Raw genomic sequence first — 24,263 nt, 5'->3', positions numbered from 1 at the left:
TTGTATAATGTACATATTAAAAAAAAATACTGCAGAATGATTTTTTTGCAGAAAAGCTTGTCTATTCCAAATGTTTTAGAAGGCCCTTGTAGGAGAAAGTCAATTGTTTGGAAGCATAAAACAAATGAAACAGTTTCTTTGGAGGGCATAGATTTAGCCATGAAAAGTGTGCCTGGCTTTCCTACTAGAAACCTCCAGAAAATACAAATTACTTCCTGTGCTCTACTGGTGAAGAATTTGTAATTGCAAGGTGTTTGATTACCACACTTACAAGTCCTGAAAAGTTCTTCTAAGATGGATGTCTGAAAGATGAAAATGCTAAGCCAGTTTCTCAGTGCTAAAACTAGGAATGCTATTACATTTCTAGTATTCTGACTTGACACGATAGATAGCAAACCAGCCTGTTTTATGCAGATTTAACTATCTGAAATTACATTTCTTGATATTTTCTCTTGTAGCTTTAAAAGTTTTGCATGTACAACAACATTCTTAATGTCTTTGTCTAAGTTATCTTGCGAAACAAAGCTTAAAGTAGAAATCACAGAAAAATATACATAAAGGGCTTTCAAATTCTGTTAGGGTTTTTTTTTTTGCTCTGTTTGGTTTCAGACAAAAAAGATACACGATTGTCACGATCCGAGTTATTAGTTATATTTTGTTTGCGAGGAAATTTCAGCCACTACTCATAGACGACGCGTGAGTTTACAAAAATAACCAGGCTTTATGATTTAAACAAGTTCAAAGGATTTATTTAGGAATTATACAATTAGTTACTTTGGGGAGAAGAGTCGTTAAGAAGAGAAAAGAAAGAGGGTAATTGAGATGTTATTACCGTCCGCCGGCCTTGGCCTCTGGCTGTGGTCGGGTGCGTAGGGTCTGTCGCTCCTGCCGCTTCTGTCCCGCAGCTGAAGCCGAAGTGCCGAGAGAGGGGGGGGGTCCAGAAGAAAACCGCCTCGCCGCTTTCCGCTTGGGCCTTCAGAGCTGCTTCCCGCCTTTTTGCGCCGAGCTGGCTGGAGTTTGTAGTCACAGGAACTGGCTTCCACGTGTCCTTCTGAGCTGCTGGCTCCACCGAGCTACTGGCTGCTCTGAGCTGCAACGTCTTCGGTTCTTCTGGGGCGATTTTTATACAGGAAAAGAAAAGGGGTCCCTTTTTGCATAAGTCCCTGATACATACAGATTTCCCGACTTCCCGGAGATGAGTCATCCTTATCTTTTACTCTTTTTGGGTGTCCTGCTACCTTTATTGTTTCCATCATGCACCAGGAGACGACCTGGTAAGTATTCTTATCTTTTAGGTGTATGTCAGGCATATGGTGAGGTTAATTGACAAAATGTTGCAACATAGCAGGGAGAAAGAAAAAAAAAGATTGATTCAAGAGACAAATTTTTGTATTTTTAAAGTGTTTACATCAACGATGAATACATATCACAGCCAAAATAAGAAGATAAGATGGTGGCTGCAAACCACACAGATTTGTCCTAAATGTACTTCCAGATGTCTTAGAGACACAATGTGACTGTAGTCTCTTTTCATGTAAAAGGGATGATTTACCAGAGCAGGTAAGACTCTGATTGCTGATTTCTATAGTTTCAGTAGCATTTACATTAGCTTGTCATTTTAACTTGTCCTCAAAAAAAAAAAAAAGCAGGACAGGTGCTCCCTTGATTTTTGCAAGTTAAGTGAGTTGGTGGGGAGGATCTGGTGTCCACATGATGCATGTTCACAGAATCATAGAATCGTGGAACTGTCAGGTTGGAAGTAACCTCAAGGATCACCTAACTAACTCAGAATAGGAACCCTAACTAACTGCTGTCAGGTACTGAACAGCATGCTCAAGGGGGTGGAGATTGTCATCCACCTTTTGGCTCTTCTGAAAGGAATCTGCTTTATAGGCTTCAGGCTTGTTTAGTGATACAAAATGCAGGGGATAGGGCTGAGAGGGAAATCAGCTTTAAAGCACTCTGCCAATCCAAAAAGCTATGAAGCAACGTGTATTTTTGAAGGAGAAGAATATATGAGCAAAAAGAAAGTTGGTAATATAATAAGTTGGGGATTACAAGTGATCTTGAAAGGGGGAACAAAACTACTGGACGATGTAGAAAAACAAGAGGTTTCTGGTAATGAAAGGCAATGGTCTAAATTCATCCCATGCAGCTCCCACCCCATCCCTACCTAAGTGAATGGTCCCACTCTGCTTTCCTTCTATACATAACACAAAAGCATTGGATTACTTATTGCAGGTAATATTGTCCCTTCACTTGTTATATAAAGTGTATCAAATAAGTAAAATAGATGTATGTGGTCCCCTGATGGAAAAAGGGCTTCACAGTGATACACAGTTTGGAAAACTGCAACGTACCAGATGTTGTCCCTAAGTCCAGCCTCTTTGTTTGCACAGGGGTGGCCTTCTTTGAACACCTCCTCAGATAAGGAAAGATAACCCATGGCATGATCACTGCTCTGCTGCAATCCACTTCCAAAGATGGCACTGATGAGTTGTGTTACAGCCTTCCCTGTGCTAATGAAAACAAAGCAGGTAAATCCCACTGCACATTTCTGACCAGGACAATGATTATAAAAGTCTTTGCTCAGGATCATCTTCATTGCTGGAGCTGGAGGTACTTGGTCAGCTTTGAAGTGCTCCCAGTGACCACATCAAATGTTCAAGCAGACTGGGGTCAATGTCTCAGACAACCCACTTCTCTGCTCTTCTATGCAGTTTTTGTTTTGTGATGCCTTATTCTTCATATTTTGTTCTTTCATGAAATGCAGTAATTTCAGTTGATACTCCTTCTGCTTTCCTGAAGTCACTGATTAGCTGAATGATCAAATAGTTCTCATTTAATTTGTTCATGTTGGTGATGTTTTTGCAGCACTGTCTTTCACACCAGAGACATTTTTTTTTATTACTAGTGATATTACAATGAAGATCTGAGAAAAAAAAAACAAAACCTGCATTCAGTAGAACCTGTGGTGTTTATGTCTCAGAAAGATTTATTAAAAAATTACAGTTTTATAAAACAGTACCATAGAAAAATTTAGTAGATTAATAATCAGATTTAAACTCCTAGATGGTGGTGGTGGTGCAAAATAACAATAAAGAAACTGGAAATAGAAGTTCCAGAAAGTAGAACGAAAGACGTAACAGAATGAAAACAACAGGGTGGACGGAGTCAGCGACGTCTCTAGATTTTTTTTTTTTTTTTTTTCAGAATACTTGTAATTTGTTTAGAAATGTGTTTATGATGCTTTTTAACAGTAATGAGAACATCTATCTCAGTAATTCTAAAAGATAATTCTAAAAGGGGAACCTAAAAGCACGTTTTCAGTATGGTCTTCTACGTTACTATTTTAATACTTAGTCAACAAATTAAGTGACAATTCAGCCTTAAAGATGTCCATATCCGACTCTGTGTTCACCATGCTACATTTGAAAAACATCTGCTTTGAAGAACCCTGACTCCAGCAATGACGTGCAAGTGAATCAGAGAACTAGAAAATAGTGAACATTGTGTTCCTAGAACAGCCACAAGCTAAGCAATCTCTAAAGAAAAAAAATTGTCGATTTGTCGGCACAAATTTAGGGGCTAAATGGGATTAAACTTTTATGTCTGAGCTTCAGAGCCAAACATCTGATGAACATGCTGCCTGGGGGATTTAGACCAGGCTATCGAAATAGTCTGTTGAAGAAGCCAAGTGTTACCAAGCGCCGATGTCCCTGAGATGCTGCTGCCAACTGGCTCCGTGGCCTTGAGGAGGGGGGGGGACCTTTCTCTTCCAGTCTTCTTATTTCGGGGAAGTCCGCAGCTGCCCCTAAGTGAGAAAGAGCAAACAAACAAACAAAAACACCGCCACCATCAACAAAAAACAACAACAAACCCCCCCCCCCCCCCCCGAAAAAACCAAACAAAAACCCAACCCCACCAACCAAAAGCACACGCACACACAAAAACAAACCAAGCACACACACACAAACCAACCAAGCAAAAAACAAACAAAACCCCACAAAACCAATAAACAAACAAAAAACAAAAACAAAATCCCCAAAACAGAGGTAAAAAGCCCAACTCTGTCACCCCGTCTCTTGCAATCCTTCCTTGCAAGATTTCCTGCTGGCTCCCCCCGCGCCTGCCCGGGGCGGAGGCAGAGCCATGACCGCGGCAGCCAAGGGCGGGGGATGGCGGCGGGAACGAAGCGGCGGTGGAAGTGAGGAAGCCGCCTCACCCCGCTCCCCTGCCCGCCTCCTCTTGCAGAAGGCTGCTTTTTACTCACACGGCTTCTTTCTCTTCGCTTGGCTTTAACCAGCATCTCCCTGCCCCCGCCGGGACACCTGCCGCCCTGCGCACCCTGCTCCCGGTACTGACCCGGTACCACCTTCTCCGCCGCTGCGGAGGGAAGCGGCAGCCGGGGGTGGGTGAGCCCTCCGGGGCCGGCGGTGGGACAAGGGCTGCCCGGGCTTTTCGTGGAGACGGCAGCGGGGGCTACCCCCGCCTCCATCCACCCCTCACAGCCTCGCCGGGACGGGCCGGACCAGGAGCCGCGGATCAGGTAGGCAGCAGCGGGGATTTCCCGTGGGTGCTGGGTCCAGAGGAACTCGGTTCCTCTCAGCGCCGGGCGGGAGCCCGTGAAGGGGAGGTCGGGGCAGCCCCTGCGGCTGTTTGGAGGCGGGAGCAGCCGGTGAGGGTAGAGGGCACCTTTCGTGCCCCGAAAGCCGGGGGTGGCCGGAGGCGGCAGCGGGAAGGGGTCAGGGGTAGCGGGGAGGCTTTGCTCCCCCGGGCGCGTAGGCATCGGTCAGTGTGGAAAAATCCATAGGGATGCGGCGATAGTCGTGGGTTTTTTTTTTTCCCCTACATGTCCCTCACATTCTGGTGCTGTGAGGTGGCTCAGCCCGAGGGGGTGTCTCCTGGGGGAACGGAGAGCTGGGGGCAGTTTCGGAACGGGAGTTCCTAAAGGAAAGAAAGTTGGAAGAGGTCAGCATGTCCCTCTGCCCGCCGTACCCCTGGCATGGCTCGGTTGATGAGAGGAGGCGTGAGAACACCTTGCCTTTGGAGTTAAATCTTGGACCCCCTGGTTCGATGGGTCCCGCTGGGAGCCACCGGCACCTCTGACCCTGCAGAGGGTCCCTCAGCGCACCCGGGATGGCGGCTGGGAGCACGGTTCCTGCGTCCCCGAGGAGATGCAGCCCCTTTCAAATCAGTGCTAGACAAGATTTTACGTGAAGAAGATTGAAAAATCCTTCTCTGCCGTACCTGGTGGGGGATGTCAGGCACTCCGAGAAAAGTGGCTGTCGAGGTAGTCACAGTGATGTAACTGCATCCCAATGCAGGGGCTAATGCAGACTTCCAGCATCAGTTAGATAGGTATTCTTCAGCACCAGAGGAATATCTGTAAGTATTGTAATTCTTTTTCCTAGATCAAAAATGAGATGCTCTGTTAAGTTATCTTGAAGAGGCATGGCATACTTTGCAGTTAATAGAAGCGTTTGAGGTAGTATGAATATATATATATATATTGTGATTTAAGATGTTCGTGGGCTTATGTACAAGCAATGGTGTGATACTGACTTTGTGTCAGTTCTCTCAATTCTAACAACCAGACTGTTGCATGTTTTAATCTGTCCGTGTTTTGGAGTGAGATGTTGAAAGAAAAAGTGCCACAGGTGTGCAGAAATTAGTGAAAGCCATGATACTTCAAAGTTCTGATTAGAATGTTTTTTTTATTGAACAGATAAACTTTGAAATTACTAGAGAACAGAAGACAAGGTGGATTTACCAACTTAATGGGAATTATGCTTTATTATGTGCCATCATGTCTGCTGTAATTATAATTCAGGTGTGTGTATGCCTATATTTTTCTTTGTTTTTTTATCTCTTAAATCAATACAAGTTTTTCATTTCAGGGTGAAACATTATGGACATGGCTTCAGATACATGGAATTTTTTTCTCCTCTGGAAAACTTGGGCAAAGATAACTCCATGAATTCTGTCCTGAGTGGTAAAGCTCCACAGGTCAATTGCAGCCTCAAAATGTGGACAAAATGACTGGGGAAAGAGAGAAATTCAGCTGTTTATCATGGCAGAATGTGGTAGGAAAAACATTTGCACTTCAGTTGACAGTTATACATTTGTTATTTTCATCATGAATATTGTGAATACGTGCACAGAGCAGAACCTAATTTTGCTGTTGGGTATTACCTCCCACAGAAATGGAAGCTTTTTTATTGTGAAAAGTCAGAGACAATCTCAGAGCAGTTTATGCAAATGGTTTTACACAAGGTTATATATATATATATATATATATTTGTGGGTCTTCCATGTTGGGAAAAGGGCAATTCATACATTTAAATAGATGGAAAGAACGTTGGATTTATAGAAATGCAGGATTCTTGAAGACGTTTCTTCAGAAGATGGCAAAATGGTACTGCTGCATCTACTGAATCTACCGATAGGGGGAAAAACAGACACCATGTGTGAGACAGATGAGTAGAGATAATGAAAAACACAGTGATTCAGAGAAGTCATAAAGACAATATCTGGTCACAAGTTATAATTTTAAAATTTATAATAATTACAAACTTGAAATTATTTCCATGAAAGTATTTTCATCTTCTTTAAAATTGAAAACTAGATATTTTAAGAGTTGTTGTGATCATGATTACTTAAGAATGTTACAGCTTTTGCATTAAAGTCCATAAACCCCCTCTGGTGATTTTATAGTTTTGTACATTTGTTTTTATGTGGAGCATTCTTGCAGGGGTTCATTCCTTCTCTCCCTAGCTAGGCAAGAAAAGACCTGTCTGGTAGTTTGAGCTGAAATTTTCAAAGAGGGAGGAGGGAAGAGAAGGAGAAGAGGGAAGAAAGCAGGCACTGCAAGAAACGGTGTGAATGACTCAATGTGAGCCACACTGCTGAGTCAGTTTGGTGAAGTAAGACACAGCAGCCAGAAGTGTTGACTACTGTAGAAATGGGTGATCAGCTGAAGACTCTTCACAGCAGTATGATGTTCTCCTTACACTTTGGTTGCCTTTGTCCTTTCACAGTGCTGTAAAATTTGTTGCAGGCTGAATAGAAAAAAAAGCAATAAAGCAAGTTAAGAAACAACTTCTCAGAGGCATGCAACGAAGAGATCCTCCTCTAAACACATTAGAGATAATAAGCTACTCAGTAGTACTCAAAGAGCAAATAGATTGTTAGAAATTATTATGGGAAAAAAAGCAGAAAACCCCCTTATTTTAGTTTATAAATCTGTAGTGCATCCTTTGAAGACTATGCAATTTATGTTATGTTCTACCCTCTCCACCTCCAGACAGACTATATCATAACTGGAGACAGTACAGAAAAGGGTGGCAAAGATGGCCAGAAATATGAAATTTGATTCCATCTAAGGAACAGTTAGAGAACTAAGACAGTATCTTGGGGAAGGCAAAATCTGGGGGACAGTGTGCTATTGATGTAAACCATCCTGGGTGCTTGACAGGCTAAGTAAGAAATGTTCACTCTTTTTTTTTAAAATCTGATATGGTGGTTCAGAGCTGCCAGGTAAAACAAGCTCACAAAAAAAGCCAAAGGCAATTCCTATATTTCCTGTGACCGGTATTAAATGTATAATTCCTGTATGAACTGTGTAATGCAAACATTGACTTTAATGTGTGTAAGTTGGGAACCACTAATTGTAGGTTTTCTTTCCATTTATGCAGGGAAACATGGCAGCAATAACATTTTTTTCCTGTACTATTACAACAGCGTTTCTGTTTTTAATTATTGCAGGTAAGTTTATAGATGGCTATGGAAGGTTCTGTTCTGAAACTTATTTTTTCACACAAGTAATACTGATTTTCCATGGAAATGGATGTAAAAGTCAAATGTACATGCCAGTGAGTTCTTTTAAACAGTCCTAAAAGCAGGAACCTAGAAAACAGATTATGAATGTTGCAGAATCATTTAGGTTGAAAAGGTACTGTTGAGATCATCTAGTCCAACCTCCCTGAGGTTGCCATGAGGGAGCAGTGCTGACTTGTGGTCACTTTGTTGTGCACCAAGAGCCCAGTATTGGTCTCTCCAGAGTTTCTTTCCAGCTCAGTGGTCTCCAGCATATGCTGGTGCCTGGTGTCATTCCTCGCCAGACCCAGGACTTTGAGTTTCTTTTTGTTGAAGTTCATGAGGTTCATGAAGTTCATGAGGTAAACCCCCTTCTCCAGCCTGTGGAGGTCCATCTAAATGGCAACATGATTCTCTGATGTATAAATTGATGAAATGAGTTGTAGTTTTAACTTTAGAGAATGTGTTCTTAGGATTTTTTTTTCATATTGGAAAATATAGCTATTTGAGAATGATATAACATTTTGGCAAAATTTCAGTTGTAACTGCTTGTTTCTGCCCTTCAGCTGTCAACCAACAATCTAGTTCATGCTTGAAAGATTTCAGATGATTCAAATGAGTTGCAAGCATAATCTTTTCATTCCACCTGGAATCTTGCAGCAGTACCAGACTTTTAAAAGACAAACTGAATTAATTTCAATTTTTTGAATTTGAGCAAAACACTTGGTTGGAAATGGTTTGTGTTTGGTATGGGGTTATTTTCCCCATGGATGGACAAGCATGAAGGTTCACCAAACCAATTGGATAGTCTGGTGGGTTTTTTTTTGTTTGTTTGATTTTTTGTTTTTTTTTTTCATCTAAGTAAGTAATCATATGAAAAGACATTCAGATCAATTCAGTGTTTTGGTGAGTAATTTGGAAAAGATTTATCACGAAGTGGTGGGAACTGTGGATGATACAAAATTATCGCTGTTGCCTAAAACTAATGCTAACCATGGAGAGAATATCTGCATTTTGAATGGTTTAGTGATAGAATGTCAATAAGTAAAATAATATGGATTCTTAGGGACATGGAAGGGTCATACATATAGCAGAAACAAACATATTGCATGTGTGTGTTACAAACATTAAGTTAATTAACAGCCACTTGTTAAGAATGCTACTTTGACATCTCTGGATGCTTTCCAAAAGCTTTTAGCCCTGTTGTCAGTGGTGGTCAAAAAAGCAGACTTTCCAGGAAGGGAGCAGAGCAGAAATCAGAAATCTTGATTAGCCTCTTCTTTAACACCATGATGAATGTGAATTAATTGAACTCTGTTGTTCTGGTCATTCCATTCCAGAAAAACTATATAAGAAAAGGTAGAGAGATGAGTGACTGTTGTCAGATATGGCATGGCTTCCATGTGGGAGGTCATTTAATGAATGAGGGCCCTGAGGTAAATAAAAGAGATGTCAGACAAGATGTGATTGAGGTCTATAAAATGGTGCATACCATAGAGCAGGCAGAGGTGGAAATTTTCACTTTGGCATTTCCTGTCACAGGAAGTACATGATACCCAGAGAAATTAGAAAAGCCAATGAATATTTTTTTTTTTTTTGTGCAGAACATGGGAGAAAAGAAAGGGTCCTAAAGCGAAGTGTTACTGTACTTGTTATGTCCTGCTCTTTTTCCTTAGCCATTTTCCACAGGTTGTTATCAGAGACAGGGTTTTGGGCTAGACAGACACTTGAAAAACTCTGCATCATTCTTCTTACATACTAATGAAATTAGGAATTTTAGATAAATAGAATACTGACTCTGAATACCGAGGTCACATTTCTTAGTTGGTGCCTTTTTTGTCATACTGACATAAAAAAACATTATAAAATTCTCATGGTATTGCTCTTTTCTCCTTGGGTCCAGGGTAAATGACTTATTGGTAAGTGCTTGTAATAATTTCTCTCTAAATTCTCATAAAATGAAAAGTGAGTTGAAATTTCCATAGCAAACTTAGTATTTGTGCAACAGCAACTTTAGCTTCAGTGTCCTCTTAGGACATCTGGCTACTGAAAACATCATCTGTCTTTAAGATTTATTTTGATCACAGTTAAGTTAAGAAATAAAAATGTTACAACTGAAATTTGTGTGTATATGTGTGAGTGTGCATGCACATGAAACAGACTGGAGAAATGCAAGTGCTCTAGTAATTTGCATCTGAACTAAAACATGCAAATGACAATCTGCTGCAAATGAAGAGGTTCTGTTGAGTGTAAAGTTTGCATTCAAAAAACATTTCATTTCAGTGGTGTAACTATATTTGTGTATCAGTGAGTACTCTCAGGTGTACAAATAAGGGATTATAATTGCATTTTTAGTAGATAGCTTACAAATGGATGTGGTAACTCCAATGAAGTTTGTAAATGAAATTAAAATGAGTTCTGGATACCATTTGAGGACATCTTTGCCATCTTTTATGTTTGTCCCTTTCTTTTAGACAAATGTGATGCCTATGATGTGATGTTGAGGCAAAGTCTTGTCCCTGCTGAGCAGCCTCTTGCTATTAAGTGTTCGCTGGAAAAGAGCTGGAAAAGTGGAGACTACAACTTAACATGGTATAAAGTTGGTAACCAGGCAGCTGTACCTAGAGACAACCTTTCTAGAATTCATCAGCAGAAGAATTTAATTTGGTTTCTCCCTGCAATGTTAGAAGATTCTGGAGATTATGAATGTGCCATAAGGTGAAAGTTAAAAATCTACACTGCAACAGAAATGAGTTGCAATGGGAATGACTTTAATTAAGAAAGCAAGTAGAATTTGGGGGGTAAGAGAAATACAAATGAAGAGAGGAGAGTGGGCTTACAAAAAACAGCTTCAGGTTGGAGAAAGTCTGGTTTGAGGTTTTTATTTTCCTAAGAGGCAAAAGTAAATCTGCTGGAGAAACTGTAAACTTCTCATCCTCTCTTCTCTGAAAAGAATACCATATATTTTTGAGTTTGAAAACAACCCAAGTAGCTTAGTTTAATTATTATTATTATATTAATTATATAACATAATTCTAAAGATATATAAGAAGTATTATATAATACCAGTTATATTAATTGCAGGAATTCGACAAGCAGCAGGAAAATGTATACAAAAGTAACAGTTTTTGAGAGGACTGATGGCTTATGCTTAAATGAAAAATTTGCTGTGGAGGAGGTGATATTCACATTATCATCTGCGAAGGTTGTGTGTCCTCACTTGGATTTTTTCAGGACTGAGAATAATATTCAGCCGGTTCATTGGTATAAGGTGAGAATGCAGTGTTTTGTACTCTTAAAACTGTACATTATTTAAAATATAAAGCACTCATGTTTGTGAAATTTAAGAGAAAAAAACCCCAACAAACTAAATGTTTATTTTAAGTGGGAGGAAATGGTTTTAAAACAAATTGGGAGAGGGTTAAGACTTTTTCGCAGGTGTAAACAAAGGGGTTTTTTTTTTGTTAACCGGGTAGAAATTCAGCTTAGGAGACCCTGACCCAGCTCTCCACCAGGTGGTGCCCTTCCTCCGGGCAGCGAAACGCGCACCCGTGCGTTCCGTGGGGAGAGGTGCGGAGCCATTGCCTGCTCAGTGCTATTGTGTTCAGTAATATTCTGCATTACCTGCTCAGTGCTGTTCTGTTCAGTAATATTCTGCATTGTTCACACTTATTTAATGGCTTTGCTGAGAGAATGTAGTACGTTCTGCAGCATTCCTGCCCCATGCCCGTGCATGTCTGCCGGCTACCAGGAGAGTTTAAATAGTTAAAAAAAAAAATTATCATGTGATTCTGCATTAATGAATGCTTTTACGACTCTAGGAACTTGCATTTCACTTACTTATTTCTCTAAAACTCGAAGTGGTTTTCTAAAGAAAATCAACTGTGGAGTACATTTGAATTAAAAACTCAGAGCCAAAATGATCTTTATTAAATATTAAATATTAAATAACATTAATTAAATCATCAAATAATAATAAATATAATATATAATACTATAATACTATAATACTATAATACTATAATACTATAATATAATAATATAATAATATAATAACATAACAATACAATACAATACAATACAATACAATACAATAATATAATATAATATAATATAATATAATATAATATAATATAATATAATAATATATAATAAATAAGTATCATTAAATAATATTAAATAACTTTATTAAAATTTTTTTGATCTTTATTAAATATTTTGGGTTTTTAAAGTGTTTTGCCTTGCTCAGGCTCTGCAAGGCATCCATCCTTATGCTGTGGCCATTTGAAAATTCAGATTGTGTTAAAGAGAGACACCCCATGAATTAACAGAGTTCTTTACATACCTTTAGGACTGCCGACCCCTGAAAGGGGAAAGATTTGCCTTCTCAAACAACGATCTTATAATTTTTAATGTGTCTGTACATGACAGAGGAAACTATACATGCAGAACAACGTATACCTACAATGGAAAGCAATTTAACATTTCACGAGACATCAAACTTACTGTAGAAGGTAAGCAGATAATTTCACTGTGCTTGTGCTCATAACAATGACTTCATTTTTTTTTTTTCAAGTTTCTAAAGACTAAACCTAGGAGACCCAATTTGTGGATAGATACGCTCAGGGCTACTAGTGACGTAAATATGAGAGAAAGAAATGCTGGCAAAGGGCTTATATTAATTTGTCATAGTCAATGTGTTGAAGATTCATTCTGAATTGAAAGCTGCAGTCTGTCAAAGCTTTGCTGCCCCAACCAGCTGCCAAGGTCCCTTACAGGTGCCCTGCAAGGCTTGGTGGGCACAATGCTTTCTGCTGTAGCTGCACCCTCTGTCCTGCCTGTCTTCTCTCTCTTTTGTATTATCCTCTTGCTGCAAGAACAATGTACTAAACCAGCCCAGATTGTCACAGTATCTTGACTCTGTGTGCCCCATTTATTTCCTTGAAATTGTTGTCTCTTCTGTTTTTGGTTTTAAGCTCCTCAGCACAAGAACTGCTGATCTCTGGATGTTGTATGTCTGTCAGGTGGACCCTGATCTATGTTGGGGGACCACCTGCACAACAACAAAAAAAATAATAAAAGAAGGCCTAGCTGTAAAATGTGAACTCCATTGCTATCACAGCATTATGAGATTGATATTGGATCACTAAAAAGGCTGTGCTGTATCAAGGTATGAAGTACCTATGCTGTTCTTGCTGCCTGACTCATGAAAGACAGTTTCAGGTTTACTAATAATAGATTGCATTACTATTTAATTGTCTTTTTTTTTTTTTTGCATGCTTTCCTGTTCTGTGTGTGTATGTATATGCCCACATATGTATGTACATGTATATATATATGATACGAATATGTAACATACGCTATGTCATATATATATGATATGGATAAACAAAATGTGAGGAACATAAGGTCAGATCAGATCAGTCTGGTCTTAAAATCTGTCCCTGGAAAGTCTCTTTCAATATCATTTCAGCTCCTACTACTCAGTAGAAGCAAAATCACATCACTCCTTTGCTGTAACTGTCGGAAGGCAGCTTAATTGTTTTTGAAGACTCCAGCTGAGCTACTCTACACTAAAAAGGGTGATTTCAGGGCCAAGAAATAGTGCAGCCCCATTTTCAGAAGGAGAAAGATATATCTGGGGTAGTCTAGGAGCTTTGCTAGAGGGCTCAGATGAGAGGCTTTGTGAGTCCTTTTTGTTAATTTGTGGTTTTGGAGAAGTTACCTTGAACTTTAAATATCTGATTAGAAATGTTCTAAAATGTCCTACAGCTACCTGAGACAGCTGGAAATGGTATGTGTGTTCAGTAAGGGAACCTCCTATTTGGGATTCTTTTAGCCATAATGAGATATTTTAAATGTAGATATCTAGATATCCACCTGTTGATTACTCTGGAGAGGAATAAGATTTCCAAAGTGTCATCTATGTAGTCCTAATGTAAACATCTAAAGGGAGCCATTGTTGTACTTCTGTATAGCCAATGCTGTGGGAAGAATAGTAAGGCCTTTAAATGGAGTACAGAAATTAAATTTTCCCTTTAGTAAATGTCTGAAATAGATGAATTTCACTCTGAAGTCTTCAGCTCCAGTTTGTATCTGTGGAGTGCTGGGTGACAGGCTATCCAGATTGTAGAAGAGTAATACTGTAGACATTTACAGACCCCCTTCTCAGCACCTGTGTGTGCAGTTTTACAGGTTTTTTAATGCCATGGAACAGTCAGACCACCATGAGTGTGTGAACATTGCTGGTACTACATTTTGGAAGAGGTGGGGTTTAGCTTCAAGTGAGAAGTAATGACTATATGATACAGTAATTGCAGTATTAAGTGATGCCTGTTACAAAATTGCTGACAACCTTGTCTATAGGACAGAAGGTTTTTAGGTTGCACTTGGGTTATAAAGTGTAGAGAAGGCTACAGTTGCCCCGGTTTTCTAAAAAGAGATTTCTTTCTTTTGGTTAGTGAGCCCACCAAATAAGCCCCCTGAAATATCTCATCCAAGAAACAATTCAATTGAAGTGGAACTTGGTAAGTAGTTTTTTTTATGTTAGAAAATACGATTTTTATATCCTAGTGAAAAATTGTGTTCTATTCTGTAGTTTTTTGGGTTTGGTTTTTTTTTTTTTTTTTTGAAAAAACTAATTAAACAATGAGCTCAGTTTCTCTCTGTCTGTCTCCTGAAGAAGGAGCGTTTGGGGGAGAGAGGGAAAGAAACAAGGCATGTTGCTTTCAAAGTCCTTGAAAATCTATATGGAAGTTTCTTGGATGTGAAAAAAATTGTAGGGAACCCAAGTGATTCTTTGTCACATCTTTTGCTTCCCATCACTGTGAAAGATGTGCTAAGAGCAGATCCATCTTTGAATCTGCAGGGAAAATGATCTTCCTGGATTTAGCCTCTTTTACTCTACCAGTCTCTTTCTGAACCTGCAGATCACTGAGTATATAGACCTTAGTTTAAAGTAACTTTCCTGAAAGGCTGTGGGACCATCCTCAGCTGGTTTGTGTGGGGGGGCTGTGAACAGAACTGTACAGACCTTAACTAGAGTATGGAAATTAACTTTTCATTTTGTAACACAATTTTGTAGGATCAAAGGTTACAGTGGATTGCAATACAACAGGTGCTGAAGGGTATGAGGTGTTTTGGACAGGCAACGGTGTGTATGTTGATATATTTTATATGAGCAGAATTTTTGCAAGTCCTTATGAGTAAGTATATTTTCAGATCAGCAAATAGTTTGTTGACAACCAAAGTGGAACTTTAACCCTTTCACACTATTTATTATTTAGCGTAATTTTTCACTTGCTTAATTAGCTCTTTTTTTGAAAACTCTTATGCTTGCCTCTTCCAGTTCACTTTTTGCTTTGAAGTAGAAACTTGAATCATAGTCATCACAGAGATGTCATGTGTGATTATGCTCTTTTTGGTCACTGCAAAAATTTTTCTTAATTTCCAGCCTTGGGAAAAGGTGTTTTGTAGACTTAAAGTTTCATAATTGTAAGTCAGTTTCTATGGAGCAGGCTCTGGCCTGGCAGAGACCTCTTTCCTTTGGATAAAGCATGTCCAGGCATACAATCTTCAGTCTGTCTCTTTCCTATGTGTTCTCCTTCTCATCTGCCTCTCTCAAAGTCTGCAGAACATGTGAAGAGCTGCTGGAAGACTTTGTGGAGGAAATTTTTACTAAAGCTTAGTGGGATGAGATGTGATAAGGGAAACAGATTTCCAGTGGTGAGTTGGAGTTTAGGAGGAAAACAGATTTGTAATGATTAAAGTATGACAAGGGCCTCTGGGAGATAATGTGAGAGTGTGAAACAAGTTAAATGGAGTTAGGAGAAAAGAAATTAGACCTGTCTTGAAAAGACAACTAAAATTGGAGCAGGAGGCAATCTGGGAGTTTATAGAATATGACGGGTTGGGAACTAAAACTTGTAGAATGAGAATATCTTTAAAGTAAGAATATAGCTCTAAGAAGCAAGTCATCATAAAACAAAGGGGAAAATAAAATGCTGAATTCTTCAAATGCTCATCAAGAGAAAACCATGTAAAAATTAACATATTATACTGTCATAAAGAACTGTGATGCCACAATTGGGCCATAATGCAGAGGCACATGGTCACTACCTAAAAGCAATGTTACATTTTGTACTTTGTAGCACTTAAATTGTTGTCTGTGCAGTCATTAGCAGTTTGCATTAGTGATATTCATTAATTCATTCCTTGTTACAGTGTTCAAATTACTGTAATTTTTTGGTCAGAAAGTTATTTTTGTGGTCCTATATATATGCCCTTTCTGATGTATTTCAAACTTTTATTTTGCGTTTTAAGTGGTAACTAGAATAAGATTTCAGGAAAGAATAATTCTTGTCTAACAAGACTAGCTAGTCAGTTTTGCTTTTGAGATCTCCTGCTGATGAGCTAGTAGTATCCCTCATTTTGGTGGTGGTTAACAGGTTGTTTAGTTCACATGGTGCAGCATAGTGAGCATTTGTGTGCCCTTCTACAATGCAGGGATAACCTCTGTCTCTTAATGGTGCAGCCCGATGCTTAAGCTGGTGCAAGTCTGTTCTGAGGCTGAAGCAGCAGTTTAAACTCCACTCCCTGCACTCAAATCACACTGTGAGTTACACAGAGTCACAGAATGTTTAGGTTGGAAGAGACCTCCAAGATCATCCAGTCCAACCTTTGACTAACACCACATTCAACTGCTAAGCCATGTCCTTAAGGACCAGGTCCAAATGTCTCTTAAACACCTCCAGGGATGGTGACTCCACCATTGCCCTGGTCAGGCCATTCCAATGCCTGACAACCCTCTCAGTTAAAAAATGTTTCCTAACATCCAGCCTAAGCCTCCCCTGGTGCAGCTTCCATCCATTCCCTCTGTCCTATCACAGTTCCCTAAGGAGCAGAGGCTGTTTCCATCCCCTCTCCAACCTCCCTTGAGGTGGCTGAAGAGAGTGATGAGGTCTGGTCTCAGCCTCCTCTTCTTCAGACCAAACACCCGCAGCTCCCTCAGCTCCTCCTCACAGGACTTGTGTGTGCTCCAGGCCCTTCATGAGCTTTGTTGCCCTTCTCTGGGCACGCTCCAGCACTTCTGTGTCCCTCCTGTAGTGAGGTGCCCAGAACTGAGCACAGGACTCAAGATGCAGCCTCACCAGAGCTGAGTACAGAGGGATGGGATCACCTCCCTATTCCTGCTGGCCACAGTGTTCCTAACACAAGCCAGGATGCCATTGGCCTTCTTGGCCACCTGCACACGCTGCTGACTCATATTAAGTCGACTGTCAACCAGTACCCCCAGGTCCCTTTCCAACTTACAGCTCTCTAATCACACACCCCCAGGTCTGTAGCTTACCAAAGTTGGTAAGAGTAGAGTTGGTGTGGTCTGCTGTGGGTCACCACTCACCAAGATGACTCTCTTGTACCAGGGCTCCTTTCTGTGGCATTCCACATTGTGAAATTTCTCTTTCACCAAGCACTGTGGTTTTCCAGCTACTCTTACAGTGGCTGGGAAATGCACAACAGGGGTTGTTTAGGTTTGTAGGATATATATATTTTTCTTTACCTTAGCCTATAGAAACCTTATATTCCTTTAGGGAAAAGCATTTCCAGATAAGATAATGTCTGGGTATTTTCCAACATCTATCCTAAATGTCAGTGAGGGACCCAACTGTTATTTGGGTTTCCTTCATACAATATAATTGCTCATCTATTCTGAAGTGTGGTTTACATTTGCAGATGAAAATAACCATTGTTGTTGCAGCTGTTAGTGATGAAGCCATCCCAGAAGGGACTGTGGTTTCATGGCTCTATTTGTTGCCTTTTGGACAGGGAGGAGACTTCTTATGATGGACGCCCTATGTATTCTGTGAAGCTAATAATTTCAGAAGTGAATAGTGAAGACTATGAGCAACCATTTGTCTGTCATGCCTCAAATGCCTTTGGGCAGGTTGCATCCTATGTTATATTAAAACACAGAGGTAAGAAATGCTGTTATTTTTGAGGCCTGTGTTTTTCTTGACTTGCCCAGAAAACAAATGCTCATATATCATGTTGATAGAAGACAGATGGATTACAGTTTGCCATAGGTATGCATCTGCCTGTCCATAGGGGAGGACTCACTGTAGCACTGTATTTCTTGTTAAAATAACAGGTAGATGGAAGTGAAAAATATGATACTCAAATTTGTATTACATTTGTGTAAAAGATGAGTTTTGGATAAATTCTGCATTTAAAAAAAAGAATTTCTCATATTTTTGTGCAGTTCCTGATACACGAATATGGCTGACTGGAGGGCTTGTCTCTCTGTTAATTTTAACATCGATTACTTTAATAATCTACAAGATTTTCAAGATTGACCTGGTGCTTTGGTACCGTAATTCTGTCTGTGCTTTTGCAAGTCAGGAAGGTAGGTAAGCATGGCCAGGTATGTTAGTGTAACCAGCCTGTTGATTTTTTCATGTGCCATTAATTCTAAGCAATAATGGGATTTTTATAGTAGAATGTATATGTGAAATTTCCTTGAGGAATTTTCAGATATGCCTAAAGATATATTGGGTTGTTTTTTTTCCAGTCATAAGTATAAAATATAGAATCACCGTTGAAATAATAAACAGTGCATAGTATTGAAGGCAGTCTTTGTGAGAAAGGTCAAAAGTAACATCAAGTTTTCCCAAAATTAGCAAGTTGCTTTTGATTTTGGTGTGGTTTCTTTGCAGGTAGATTTATGGTCACTCTGCTGATGATCAATAGGTGTCAGCAGAGCTACATCCTGTAAACTAGCTGTTCAAGGACGTGCATTAAATATTTATGTTGAAAAAACAGACTCCCACTTTCCTCAGAGTTGAAATTTGTTGGGTTTTTTGTTTTTCTTTTGAGACTTCTCTCTATATCCAACCCCTTGCTCCTAAATTCTGTCAGTTATGATGGCTACCTGCCAAAGAGAAAAAATGTTACCAGTTCTTTATTCTGTGGCTCTTCTTACGTGTTTTTATTGCTGATAATTTTTTATTTGCAGACAAATACATTGGACAGGTGTGAAAAAAATTGTAAAAAGTGCAACATTATAGATATTTCATTTGACAGCCCTCAGAATTAGAGTGCCTGAAGTTCCCCATAATTTGAAAGTAAATGGGTTATGTGCATTGAGATAATTAACCTTTACTCCTCACTGTTGTCAGTGTTTTAAGAGAAAAATATTTTCAGCTTCTGGTTAAAAGTTCAGTTTTATGAGAACACTTTAATAGACTTCTAATGAAAATAAAAAAATCAAAGAAAGTATGTTTTGTAGCTTGTTGAGCTAAACTTGTTAAATCTGACTGGTTTGTTTTCTTCATTCCTGTTTATTACCTAGTTTTAACTGTCAAAACCTCAGCTGCCTTCTGGCCTTTTTTCCTACCTGCCTCCCTCACAGAATTATTAGAAGAAAGACTTGTCATATTTCCCCCCACTCTTGTGGTGAGTCAGAAATGGAGATAACAAACTCAGAAACTCAGCAATTTTTTTGCCTCAGTCTTCACTGGCAAGGGCTCTGGCCATACCACTCAAGTTGCAGAAGGCAAAGGCAAGGACTGGGAGAAGGAAGATATTCCTACTGTACTAGAAGAGCAGGTTCAAGGCCATCCAAAGAATTTAAAAAGGCACAAGTTGATGGGATCTGATGCAATCCATCCATGGCTCCTGAGGGAAATGGTGGATGAAGTTGCAAAGCCACTTTCAATCATATTTGAAAAGTCATGGCAGTCAGGTGAAGTTCCCACTGACTGGAAAAGGGGAAACATAACCCTCATTTTCAAAAAGGGAAGAAAGGAAGACCGAAGGAACTACAGGCCAGTCAGTCTCATCTCTGTGTCCAACAAGATTATGGAGCAGACCCTCCTGAAGGTTCTGCTAAAGCATGTGGAAAATGTGGAGGTGGCTGGTGGCAACCAGCATGGCTTCACCAAGGGCAAATTGTGCCTGACAAATTGGGTGGCCTTTTGGTCACAGCCTTGGTGGGTAAGGGGAGAGCAACTGATGTCATCTCCCTGGACTTGTGCAAAGCATTTGATGCTGTCCTGCACAGCATCCTGGTGTCTAAATTGGAAAGATATGAATTTGATGGGTAGATCACTTGGTGGATAAGAAATTGGCTGGGTGGTCACACTCAAAGAGTAGTGGTCAAAGGCTCCATGCCCAACTGGAGACCAGTGGTATTGCTTAGGAGTCAATATTGGGGTCTGTGCCATTTCACATCTTTGTTGGGGACATAGACAGTAGAATTTAGGGGACCCTTAGCAAGTTTGCTGATGACACCAAGCTGTGTAGGGTGGCCAACACTCTGGAGGGCAGGGAAGCGTGTTGCGAGGAGTTAACTTCGATCCGTCCGGCTCTGGAATTCTCTCCGGAAGCCACACCCTACCGAACCCGGGCATGCGCATCTGGGCTAGCCCCAGCTGGCACAGGTGGGGCGGGCACCGTCCGGGCACCTGCTGCTTACAGAAGCAATCCAGAGGGATCTTGGCAGGCTTGAGAGGTGGGACTGTGCCAACATTGTGAAGTTTAATAAGGCCAAGTGCAGGGTCCTGCACCTGAGTTGGGGCAATCCCAAGCACAGATACAGTCTAGGCAGAGAATGGATTGAGTACAGTTCAGAGTGAGTAAATGTGTGCTTGCAGCCCAGAAACCCAACCATTTCCTTGATTGCATCAAAAGAATCTTGGCCATGGAGGTTGATGGAGGTGATTCTTCCCCTCTACTTCACCGAGACCCTACCTGGAGTCTTGTGTCCAGTTCTGGGTTTGCCAACACAAGACAGAGCTGTTGGAGTGAGTCCAGGGTTGATTTAGGTTAGACATTAGGAAGAAATTCTTTCCTGTGGGGGTGGTGAGACACTGACACAGGTTGCCCAGGGTGGTAATGGATGCCTCATCCCTGGAAGTGCTCAAGGCCAGGTTGGATGGGGCTTTGAGGAACCTGGTCTAGTGGGAGGTGTCCCTGCCCATGCAGGGAAATTGGAACTAGATGACCTTTAGTGGCCCTTCCAACTGAAACCATTCTGTGATTCTGTCATAACTGTTACTGAGTTTGTTTCAGGTGAGATAATGAAGAAAGTCTTGCAGGAGGACATTTTCTTAATGTCTTGGTAGCTTCGGGGTTGGGGGCTCCTTCCTTGAGGTCCCAAGTCTTGCATCCAGCTCACTTGCTGTCCCATCCATCCCCATGATGGGACAGGCTTTGTGACTGATCATCTTTCTTTTGCTTTGTAGACCATTTTAGTGCTTTGATGTTGTTCTGTCAGATCTGTGAATTAACCCTCCTTGCTATGATTAAACAGTAAAAAATGAAACCTTGTAATAAAGCCATGTTGCTAATTTTTGTTTTTTTTAATATAAACATTTTTATTTGTTTTAGATGGCAAAATCTATGATGCATACGTACTATATGCAAAAAGCAGTGGAGGCAGAAGCTCCTGTCATCTGGAAACCTTTGTTCTCAGAATACTGCCTGATGTTTTAGAACAGCAATGTGGATATCATCTCTTTATTTTGGGAAGGGATGATCTACCAGGAGAAGGTATGCTTTAATTAGCAGAGTTGATATGTTGTCTTTTTGACATCTTTTTCTCAGAAGCTTATGTGGACAACTGTAAAACACCTATTAAAAGTAAAAAAAAAACACAAAAAAGCTATATGTGTGAATTTTTAATGGATAATTTTGATGTTCACTTGACACTATTTTAATGTGTTTTTTTGTTTCTTACGAAAAATTCTGTTCTGATGTTTTGACAATCTGAACTTTCTTTTAAGTGATGAACAAATGAAAATTCAGCAGCATTAATAATGTTGTTGAGGTTGTTTGAACAATGGCCGCTTCTGGCTGAAGAAAGTAGTTTTAAACTCAAATTTCATGCAGTGGGTCAGGAACCATGAATGACAATATGGGGATCTTAAACCTACCAGTCCTCTGAGCTGGCCACTGCTCCATCTTGATGCAGTTTTAAAATTAGGAAATAGTTTGCATGAGTTGTGAAGTTTCTATGCAGACTTTGGTTGTTCCTTTGTTGCTTCCAGCTGTGGTCAGTGTTGCAGATGAATCCCTTAAGCAGAGCAGAAGACTGATGATTATTTTGGGATCAGAAACATGTAGCTGCTCCCTGTTGCAGGACGCCTCTGAACAGCAGCTAGCGATGTACAACGCTCTCATCCGTGATGGGATTCGAGTGATTCTCATAGAAATGGATGAAATACTGGACTACACAAGCATGCCAGAATCAGTCAAGTACATTAAGCAAAAACATGGAGCTATCCAGTGGAAAGGGGACTTCTCAGAGAAGTCATGTTCTGCAAATACAAGATTCTGGAAAAGGGTGCGATATCACATGCCGTCCAAGAGAAAGATGTCTTATTCTGAAGTATCTTTGTTGCCTGTAACTTTGAACAATTCTGCACGAAAAGACAGTTAAGATACACTTATTAAAATAACACTGAGAAGGTAATTCTGATTTTTTTTTTTGATTGGTTGGTTTTTTGTTTTTTATATGAATTCTTTATACTACACAGTAAATGTATTTTTTCGTTCTCTTTCTTTCCCTTTTTTTTTTTAATTTAAAAAATAATTATTTATTTTACGGAATAAAAGCCACTTATCCCTTCTACAAATTAGAACTCTGTGCAACTCTGTTTCTCTTCTGGGTTATGGATAGTGATGCTATTTATTGTGTTAGTCTCAAACAAATAAGTAAATGTTGCTGATGGTGGTACATTGTTAAATAGTTGAGGCCCACATGTAGTACTCACTAAAGAAGTAGCTGTGAAGTGCATTTTTAAAAGTTGAAACCACCGTTGAGAAATTAAAAATCTCTTTCTGTTGTCAGCTTTTCCCTAGTCATTTTGTTTCTCCTTTTGTTTCGTCTCTGTGATTAACTTGCTCATTACTGCAAGAATGTGCACTGTGCAGGCTTTGGGGTCCCTTTCTGAGCATCATGCCTTGTCCTTGCTTCTTGAAAGGGTTGGAGAAATACATGACAGTCCAGGTATATTTAGAATTCCTCACGACACTGGATGTTTTTTAGCTGAACATTTAGTACAGGATGCATTCAGCAAATTCAATGGAATCCATGGCTTTTTAGACATTTGTTGAATAATTCTGTGATGTGTTGTCTTGTTTTTTTTTTTTTTTTTAAATCAATCTCTTGAAATGGTCAGGAAACTGAAAATCTTTCAAGTAGCTTGCAAACTGGAGCTTTCTTGACTGTACTACTATTTGATGTTCTCATTCTGTTTCTCAACTGTGATAGCTACAGGCACAGAAATTCACTGAGAGTCTGTCAAAGGGTTGTGTTTGGGCTAAGTACCCTGAAAAGAGTGGAAAATGACCTGTTCTGAAACATGACCAAGTGCTAATTGGCAAGAAACAACATTTTGACTACTTGTGAAAGAAAGAGTAAGAGGCATGTGGCTATTTCAACCTGCTTGGGTGTAGCTTGGTTTTTCTGGACCCCAGTCCATTGTTCTGGGTGCATCATCCCAATGCAAATGTGAATGCTGTTTGCTTTATTTTTTTGTTCTTTTCTGAAGTTAAGTAGGTCCTTACATTATTACTGGGATAACATCAGTCACTATATTCCTTTCTGCTGCTTCTCAGGAGTGTGTATGCTGTATGGTATACACCTTCTTGGGATGTATATTGATGGGAGAGAAAGCAAGGTCCAGGAGTGGAACATATATTTCAGGTAAAAAATTTGCAATAGCTTTTAATTTTTTTTTTGTCTCATTCTCTGGCTGTGTGGCTCACAACTGTGCAATTTTCCACAACCTCCATAGTCTTGAGACTTCACCAGGAAAGCTGAGAACAGGGTAGATCCATCAGATGAGGTACGGTTGCTCTGGTAGATGTTGAATCAGTCTTCTTTGGAAATGCATAACGTTTAGGCTGGAACCTTTATAAATTTAGGAACCTAGAGAGCTCAGATAGTCATTGTCAAATTTTTACGTTGTGTTTAGACTTGGACTTATTTAGAAAGTTGTTGAAAATTGCACTCTTCTTCAAAAAATATTTTCCACTTGTGTTTAAAAACAGAACCCTCTTGAGAGGGTAAAAATTTAGAGAAGCAAGAAAGGCAGTGTGTTGAAAATGTGGTCAGCTTCCTAATTTCATATGCTTTGGAACAAACAAACAAAAAATACCAACGCTTCTAGGATTTGCAGTACTACAGGTAAGCACATTGATTTCCATGGAGTTGGGCTGGTATTTTTGGCTTTTTTTTTTGTAATTATGCATTTATGATTTCTGACCACTTCTTTCATTGTTCTTTGCAGAGGTTTGCTAAAATATTAAAGGGAAGCATTTTACTCACTAAATGAAAGGCTCCCAAGTGAGGACAGTGCGAGTCAGCATTTATCTACCTGATGCTTTCTTTGAAACAATAAAATCTAGTATGAAATTTCAGATAGATTTCAGTTGTTGTGGTT

General features: G+C 39.8%; 1 protein-coding gene across 4 annotated transcripts; it reads left to right on the top strand.

Annotated features, from left to right (window-relative positions):
• Positions 1-4,058: 4,058 nt before the first annotated feature.
• Positions 4,059-22,680, top strand: LOC139796630 (interleukin-1 receptor type 1-like). 4 transcript variants are annotated; one of them, XM_071744988.1, is made up of 13 exons: positions 4,065-4,207; positions 4,307-4,549; positions 5,901-6,086; positions 7,698-7,767; positions 10,293-10,536; positions 10,903-11,089; positions 12,170-12,332; positions 14,280-14,345; positions 14,903-15,023; positions 17,644-17,792; positions 18,077-18,220; positions 21,205-21,366; positions 21,864-22,680. In XM_071744988.1, exons 3-13 carry the CDS (start codon positions 6,039-6,041, stop codon positions 22,253-22,255), a joined length of 1,746 nt encoding a protein of 581 aa, XP_071601089.1. In that variant the 5' UTR covers positions 4,065-4,207; positions 4,307-4,549; positions 5,901-6,038; the 3' UTR covers positions 22,256-22,680. The 4 variants fall into 4 exon arrangements, with proteins under 4 accessions (XP_071601080.1, XP_071601093.1, XP_071601098.1 ...); XM_071744979.1 differs by having other exon boundaries at positions 4,059-4,549; XM_071744997.1 differs by having other exon boundaries at positions 4,060-4,549; positions 10,293-10,410.
• Positions 22,681-24,263: the final 1,583 nt, after the last annotated feature.

The sequence above is a fragment of the Heliangelus exortis genome, chromosome 1 (genome assembly GCF_036169615.1).
Source record: "Heliangelus exortis chromosome 1, bHelExo1.hap1, whole genome shotgun sequence".
NCBI lineage: Eukaryota > Metazoa > Chordata > Aves > Apodiformes > Trochilidae > Heliangelus > Heliangelus exortis.
Note: the sequence above shows the minus strand (reverse complement) of the source record. Positions and strands in the feature narration are given on the sequence as shown.